The sequence below is a fragment of the Gekko japonicus genome, unplaced genomic scaffold (genome assembly GCF_001447785.1).
Source record: "Gekko japonicus isolate JY-2015 unplaced genomic scaffold, Gekko_japonicus_V1.1 scaffold274, whole genome shotgun sequence".
NCBI classification, from domain to species: Eukaryota; Metazoa; Chordata; class Lepidosauria; order Squamata; family Gekkonidae; genus Gekko; species Gekko japonicus.
Genome location: NW_015174850.1, coordinates 122236 through 130884, shown reverse-complemented (window position 1 = coordinate 130884; position 8649 = coordinate 122236). Strand labels below are relative to the sequence as shown.

The following is an 8649-nucleotide window of genomic DNA, read 5'->3' as shown; positions in this document are numbered from 1 at the left end:
TTCTCAAAACACTTTGGAGGCGCCATGGGAGAGGGGAGGTGGGAGCCCTGGCACCCACAGTTGCCACATTGGGAGACCCCTGTTTTCAAAGCCTTAGAATTCTCAAGTTACAGAGTACAACATTTTTGTCTGGCTCCTTGGATGGACTCTATCCGGAATACAGGATGAAGATGACTTTTGAATCGCTCGCCCAACCTTTAGAACAGTGTACAAGGGACCTGATGGTCTTCTCTCAGAGAAGTCATAGTCCAAATTGTGTAAGGTCATTTAAGATGAGATTCTCCCTGAAGAATCCCCCTTTCTGCTGTCTCTTGGTGCTCTATACTTTGCTTGCACCATCCCAGGAATTTCCTCCCGAGGGAAGTTTGCTTGGTATCAGATGTGAAGGCCTGAGGAAAACGTACTTCTTAAAAAAAAGACCCTCCCCCCCATTTTTTCCCTGTGGAAAAACTGGGAGATTTTGGTTAGCGCTAACAAAAATACTTTCAATTTTTTTTGTTCCCTTTTAAACTGAGTGAAACGCTTTTTAAGACAAAGTTTCCCTCAAAGCACGTAGTATGAAAATGTTTTGTGTCAGACAATTTACAGCATTAGAAAATGACAAATCCAGTGTTCGGTGTTCTCAAGGTTCTAAATTTTTTAACTACAGCTCCCTGATATCCGGTAGTCTATTATGAAAACTTTGGTCCAAACAATACGCTTTCTTGATTTCACTACAGAATTAGCTTTCTGCATCCAATGTCAAGTAGACCTTCTGTTCTCGCACTTTATTAGATCACTGTTCCAGCATTTAGGATAATTGATAAATGAATTGTTTATGGTTGTTTTTATGAATGGTTTACAAGGGGCTGCGGTGGCTCAAGTGGTTAAGACGCTGAGCTGCAGATCGAAAGCTCGGTAGTTCGAGACCCGAGTGCAGTGTGACGGAGTGAGCTCCCATCTCTGGTCCCAGCTCCTGCCAACCTAGCAATTCGAAAGCAAGAAATTGAAAGTAGATAAATAGGTACCGCTTTGGTGGGAAGGTAATAGTGTTCCGTGTGCCTCGGTGTCTAGTCATGCCGGCCACATGACCACTGAAACGTCTTCGGACAGTGCTGGCTCTTCAGCTTGGAAACAGAGATGAGCACTGCTTCCCTAGAGTCAGATTCGACTGGCTTTCGAGCAAGGGAAACCTTTACCTTTTTACCTTAATTGTATTTATATATGGATTTTTATGTAAACCGCCCTGAGCCTGCCTTGGTGGGGAGGGCGGGGTATAAATTGAACTAATAAATACATTTATATTTTGAAATTCCATTAATATGCCAAGTATTACAATTGTATACACTAAGTAACAAATAGTGCATTTCATGTCTTAAATCAGTAATATAAGTTTAGGCTTGAAAGGATATTGTATGTATTTCAGTTTCTTCATAGATCTCCACATTCTGGAGGATCCCCCCCCCGGCTTCAGAATTTCTGGAAATGTGACGTCTCTTAATTCTTACTGGCTTTTTGCTACTTGCTGGAATTGGTGTCTGTAAATCGGTTGATTTTCTTCTGCATCAGGGAGATGCTATTTTGATGCTGACTTCCGTTTTACTTTGCTGGAGTCTATCCCTGTTGTTTTAAATTTGTTGCTTTAGATGCTTGTTGTATATTCTTCGCGGGATAGTAAGACGAAAGTAATAAATAATAAACTGGTTGCAATCTGTTTTGGGAGACTGAACAGGACTGAAGGTTGGGCTATAAGTATTTGCCCTCATCATCTCCGACTGTTCTCCCTTCGTATTCTCCTCCCACCTCTTTTCCTCTTCTGCAGTTATTTTAAAAGTTGCTCTAACCCTGAAGGAACTTTGTGGCTTCTGCGATTCCTCCTAGGTTCTCTTGTTTCATTCGGCGGCGGCAGCTATTGCTCTGCTCCAGCGACAGTGCTGCAGGGGCGGCTGAGAAATTCATTATTCCCATTCTGAACTCTTTGATGCCATCCAGGAAACAAGCAAGAGATATTCATCGGGAGATCCTGGCAGAAAGGCACCACTGTCCCCTAGAGCAGGTAGAGTGGTCCTCCCTTTCCCCCTTCGCTCTAATCTCCAGGTGGGGAGAGAACTTGACTGGCTTCCATCTCTCTTTTTAGTATCAGACTCTGGAGCCTCCATGCCAGATCCCGTCTTTCTCTTTGCTGTTCCCGATGGTCGAGGAGAGATGTCTGGAAAGTCTCAGTCCTTCGCATCAGATGAGCTGCGCCCCAGAGGTCCAGCACATAGGTGCCCAAGAGCTGACCCGCAAACTGGGTCCTACTGCGTGTTATCGTCTGAGAGCTTTAAACCCCCGATGGTAAGTGTTCAGATCTGCTTTCTTGCAGGTGGCCAAGAAGATCGCCTTGTGACACCCGCTTAGTGCTTTGGACACTCGAAAAAAAGGCATACGTTCTCATTATGGTATTACAGTGTTGCTCTTGGGAAATGTGTGGAAAGTGTCTGTTCTCATTTTTTATGTACAGATACACGCAGTTACAGGTGGCATAGTGTTCTCTACATGTGGTTTTTGTTTTATGGTTGCCAGGGAAGTATAGGGGGACATCACGTAATTTTTTAATATTTTTATTTCATTTTGTAATTATACATACAGGTGCATGTGAATAAAAGGGGGGGAAAGTCTTCCAAAGTCTTTGTTTTGCCAGACTGAGAGCCAGTTTGGTGTAGTGGTTAGGAGAACGGACTCTAATCTGGGAGAACCGGGTTTGATTCCCCACATGCAGCTGCTGGTGTGACCTTGGGTTAGTCACAAGTTACTTCAGAACTGTTCTCTCAAGGGCAGTTCTCAAGAAATTAGATTTATTTGATTTTTATACCACCCTCCCGGCCAAGGCTGGCTCAGGGCAGTTTACAACAACAAGATAAAAAAAAAAAAAGAAGGCTCTCTCTATTGTAGGGAGGGGAAGGGAAAGGAGATTGTAAGCTGCTCTGAGACTCCTTTGGGTAGTGAAGGGCAGGGTATAAATCCAGTCTCTTCTTCTCTTCTACATCTATGCTGGAGAAATCTTCATTTCTTTGCAGAGGAGATAATGATTAAATAAAAAGCTTTAATTGTCAACAAACATTCTTCTTGTAGGACTTACTTTAACCTTCCATACCTTAGCTAGCCTGTTCCTAGAAGCTAAAATGACTAAACTGAGGCTATTGTAGTTTGTTCACTTTATGAGAAGACAAGAGTCACTGGAAAAGACAATAGTTAGGAAAAATTGAAGGCAGCAGGAAAAGAGGAAGACCAAACTCAAGGGCATCCAATGAAACTGATGGGTAGGAGGTTCAGGATGGACAAAAGGAAATACTACTTTACACATAGACTGATTAAAATGCGGAATTCACTGCAAGAGGATTTAGTGATGGCCACAGGAATAAACAAGTTTAAAAGGGGATTAGATAGATTCATGGAGAATAACTTTATCAGTGGCTACAAGCCATGGTGACTGAGCGGAACTTCCATGTTTAGAGGCACTAAACCTCTGAATCCCAGAGCCAGGAGGCAACATCAGGGGAAGGCCTCAGCCTCTACGCCCTGTTGTTGGATGTCCAGAGGAACTGGTTGGCCACTGTGTGAGACAGGGTGCTGGATTAGATAGACCACTGATCTGATCCAGCAGGGCTCTTTTTATGTTCTTACGAAGGCCTCGGCCTCTATGCCCTGGTGTTGGCCCTCCAGAGGAACTGGTTGGCCACTGTCTGAGACAGGGCTCTTCTCATGTTCGTAACATGAGATGGATTTACTCCATCGAAGAAGCCATGGCCCTCAATTTGCAAGACTGTCAACTATAGGACGTTTTGGAGGTCATTATTTCATAGGGTCTCCATAAGTTGGACGTGACTTTAACAGTACTTAGCACACAACACCTTAGCAAGTCTGGTGGCAGTCATTATATGTACTAAGAAGGCACCCTTGGCTTTTTTTTGGTACTGACCCATATAATTAAGTAAAAAAAATATTCTGGAGAGGAAACCCCTCAGGGATGCACAGTCAAGACCTTTCGACAACATAAAGGAAACCATTTCCCAATAATGTTGGGCTCTAGGACATTTCCAGGACGTGAAAATAATCCACATGTAAGTCATGGCCTTTGTTTTCTTTTGCATAGAAAGCTGGCAAATGTTCATTGCTTTTTTTATTTGGTTCTGCAGGTGCTACTTGGAATACTGAGAGCCTCTTCCAGTAGTGGCTCCCTCCAGTTACGAGACAGCACGAAAGCACTTCCTTGCATGATATTCCACAGGGACGGCAGGCCCTTTGCAGACACCTCTCTGATAGGTGAGGCCAAAATCAGTAGTGTTGCTGAGTCTTGCTGTGACGGTAGTGCAGAGCGGTGGTGCGAGTGAGTGCTTGACCCTGTGTCTCCCCCTCCCAAAATACTAGAATTTGAGGGCATCCAAGGAAGCTGGTGGGCAGTAGGTTAAGGACCGACAAAAGGAAATACTGCTTTACACAGAGACTGTTTAAAATGTGGAATTCGCTGCCAGAGAATGTAGTGATGGCCACAGGAATAAATAGTTTTAAAAGGGGGTTAGATACATTCATGGAGGATAAGTCTGTCAATGGCTACTATCCATGGTGGCTGAGGGGAACCTCCACATTCAGAGGCAATTAACCCTGAATTTCAGAGCCAGGAGGCAACATCAGGGGGAAGGCCTTGGCCTCTCTGCCCTGTTGTTGGCCATCAAAGGAACTGATTGGCCACTGTGTGAGACAGGATGCTGGACTAGATGGACCACTGGTCTGATCCAGCAGGGCTCTTATGGCCTCTCTGCCCTGTTGTTGGTTCTCCAGAGGAACTGGTTGGCCACTGTGTGAGATGGGATGCTGGACTAGATGAACCATTGGTCTGCTCCAGCAGGGCTCTTATGTTCTTATGTCTGTTTATTGTTAGGTACAAGCATATGCTAGGAGCCAGACTAGTTTTGCTCCCCCTTCTCAGACTTCTTTTTGGTTATTCCAATTGCAAATTTGGGGGAAGATTTTTAAAAACAACTCCTATGAAAGAACATATGAGTGAAAAATTTAAGAGATGGTTTTATTTGCTCAAAAATGACTTGGATCCGAGATTTTGGTAGGGGGCAGAAAAAAAATAGCAGGCTCTGAAATAGCAATTCTCTTGCTGTTTTACTTAATCGTATTTATACCCCCACAGGGGAACTGACCTCTCTCACCTGGAGATCAGTTGTAATCCCAGGAGATCTCCAGCTACCACCTGGAGGTTGGCAACCCTTTCTTACACCCTGCTGTTTCCCCCCCCCGCCGCCCTCCCCAAGGGGGATAGCAACACATTACTTCTGCTGTCCCCCACATTTCTCCACTGTATGTCCATGTATGTATCTCAGACCACAGTTAAAAAGCATTCCCAGTTGTTGTAGAAGGAGAATTCTTCTCTCTGCCTGGAAGAACTTTCATTTGTTCACTTAAAATATTCTGTGACATTTCCCCCATAGCTCAAGGAGGCTTACAGACATCAAAACGGATAGAAATCGACACCCCCAAATCTTCGTGCCTGTATTCAGTGGCAGGCTGAGCCACAGGGAGACCAGGGCGAGTGCCCTGGCCCCTGTGCTGGGTAGCCCCTGCTCTGTTTTGGAGGCCCCCCCCCCACGCCAGCCTCCCAGAGCGGATAAGGACAGTGAGAGGCTCATAGCGTTGGGCCCCCTCCTCAAATTTTGCCCAGGGCCCCAGAATCATTAAGACCACCTTTGCCTAAGTTAACACTGAATACGGGGCCTGTAAGGTGGAGCTGTTCCGCCAAGCCTTTGGCTGAGGCTGCAGACGTGCATATCTGGCCTCCCTGAGGTTTTCATAGAATCATAGATTTGGAAGGGGCCACACAGACCCATCTAGTCCAACCCCCCTGCCCAGTGCAGGGCCAGCCTAAAGCATCTCTGACAAATATCCAGCCTCTTCTTGAAAGCTGCCAGTGAAGGGGAGCTCACCACCTCTCTAGGCAGCTGATTCCACCTTTGAACCACTCTGACCGTGAAAAAGTTTTTCCTAATATCCAGCCGATACCTTTCTGCATGTAACTTAAACCCGTTGCTTTGGGTCCTCTCCTCTGCTGCCAACTGGAACAGCTCCTTGCCCTCCTCCACATGACAGCCGTTCAAGTATTTAAAGAGAGCCATCATGTCCCACCCATGCTGCTCCAAGTATTTGCTACCCATTCTAACAACTGCTGGCCTTGTGGTTAAGTGTGCGGACTCTAACCTGGGAGAACCGGGTTTGATTCCCCACTCCTCCACTTGCAGCTGCCGGATGTCCTTGAGCAAGCCATAGTTCTGTCAGAGCTGTTCTCTCAAGGGCAGTTCTCTCAGCGCTCTCTCCGCCCCCACCTGCCTCACAGGGTGTCTGTTGTGGGAGGGAAAGGAGTTTGTAAGCCGCTCTGAGACTCCGAGTGAAGGGTGGGGTATAAATCCAATCTCTTCTCTTCTTCTTCTTCTTAATTATTTATTGTATTAATGAAATGTTGCTTTTATTGTGCTAATGAAATGTTGTTACCTGCTCCAAGCCCACTTGCGGGAAGGGTGGGCTGTAAATATGAAGAAATAAATACATAAATCAATAGGGCAGGGATGGGGGGGGCCCAGGAAGGCAAGGGTTAAGGTGGCTGGAAGGGAACAGAAGAACAGTGTAAACTGAAATGAGGATAGCCCTTGGCTCAGCTGGGGCTGTTCCTTTGGCGTGACCTGCCCCACTTATATACCCTTAACAGAGATAATGGATCAGCTTGGTTGACTTATCGTCTCGGCCTTTCTCCTTTTTCTGACTGTAGGGTGTCTTCTGCAGGTAGAGACATTCCAGCTCATGGCAGAGCAGTTTCTTCAAAGCGATTTTCCTTCCTGGCAGGAGCTGAAGTCGCCGAAGCACGTAAAGGAGAAGAAAACGAGGTGAGCCCCATCTTGTTTTTGGTTTGAGCCCAGTGGCAGCATTGAGAACGATTGCAGAGCCCCTGAGTGGCTCAAGGCACATGTGGTGTGAGATGAAGGTCCAGGAACCTTAACACGGAAGGCCTCTTAGATCTTTGCAGGAGGGAAGAAGAGGGTTCTAAAGTGGGGGGGTGGAGGAGGAAAAGCTGTTTTCTAGATGAACGTCTCTTGCAATTTGGTGTAGTGGGAGAGCTGGGTTTGATTCCCCACTCCTCTACATGCAGCTGCTGGTGTGACCTTGGGTCAGTCACAAGTTCTCTCAGAGCTGTTCTCTCAAGGGTGGTTTCTGTCAGAGATCTCTCGGCCCCACTTGCCTCACAGGGTGTCTGTTGTGGGGAGGGGAAGGGAAGGGGATTGTAAGCCGCTCTGAAACTCCTTTGGGTAGTGAAGGGTGGGGTATAAATCCAGTCTCCTCGTCCTCATCCTCCTGTTCTTCTTTTCTTTTGTCACACATCTTCTTATTCTTGTGTGCATCACCCATATTGTGACGGGCTTGATACAGTGTTGTGTTTTGGCCCTCATCCTAGAATGAAAGGTTCTCGAGATCTGTTTTCTAAGCCTCTTTTCGATTTGTTTTGTTTTTTTGCAAGGCTGTTAACGATAGAATGTTTTGGAGGTCATTAACCCATAGGATCGCTGTTAAGTCAGAAGGGACTTGACGGTGCATAGCACGCAGTTTTCTCTAAAGTTGGTCGCGTGAAACCAGCATCTCTGTTCAGAGAACATCTGTCGATGCCTGCCGCTCGGAAGTTGCCTTTGCAGAGTTTTTCGTTCCCGCGTCCTGCCCAGTGGGATGGCTTCTCTGTGTGACTGTTGCCTACCCTCCTTCAAAGCTCTTGCTTGAGGGCTTCATCATCATTCTTCTGGGCACCTGTACAGAGCTTTGGAGCACCCACAGCACTTCTCGCGCATTGGGTCACTGTAACCAATGTTCCCTCTAAGCTGTGGAGTCTTGTGAGCAAAAATTCTACTCTGTGAGCTACTGGCATTAAAATTGTGAGCGAGTGATTTGGCTACTGCATAAGTTAGTTTGCTCTGGAGCCGTCCTTCCTGAGCTAAGATAAAAATGTGTGAGCCGGAGGCTAAAAAACTGTGAGCTAGCTCACACTAACTCAGCTTAGAGGGAACACTGACTGTAACCCTTACAAGAGCTCTGTCAGATGCACCAGCGTTGTTCTTCTCACAATGCAGATGGGGGCTGAGGGCCAGGGAGAACAGCTTGCTTCAGGCCTTCTGGTGAGCTGGGAGCAGAGGTGAAATTTGAATGGGGAAGACCTTGATTCATCATGCCATCATAAACAGGGTGGCACCCTTCGTAACCCATTGACTTTCAGTGGGTTTAGAAGGGTCATGGGGCCATAGCATTGGAAGGGACCACCAGGGTCATCAAGTCCAACCCCCTGCACAATGCAGGAAATTCACAAACACCTCCCCTCCCACACACCCCCAGAAGATGACAAAAGAACCCTCCAGGGTCTCCAGCCGAACAGGCCTGGAGAAAAATGTCTTCCTGACCCCAAAGGGGTGATCGGCATTTCCCTGGGCGTGTAAGAAAGGGCCACGAGAACTAAGCACTGAGGCAACCCTTCCTGCCCTCCCTTCTCGTGATCTGCCTGAGTTCACAGAATCCTCATTGCTGTCAGATGGCCGTCGAGCCTCTGTCTGAAAACCTCTGAAAACCTCCGGAGGAAACCTGTCCCACTGAGGA

General features: G+C 46.7%; 1 protein-coding gene across 1 annotated transcript in view; it reads left to right on the top strand.

Moving 5' to 3' along the window:
• Positions 1–4176: 4176 nt before the first annotated feature.
• Positions 4177–8649, top strand: part of LOC107121599 (CST complex subunit CTC1-like) — a 25104-nt gene continuing 20631 nt past the window's right edge. The window contains exons 1-2 of the mRNA XM_015424535.1: positions 4177–4284; positions 6788–6902. Of these exons, the coding sequence (XP_015280021.1) occupies positions 4236–4284; positions 6788–6902 (164 nt within the window). The 5' untranslated portion in view covers positions 4177–4235. The remainder of the gene's footprint in view (positions 4285–6787; positions 6903–8649) is intronic.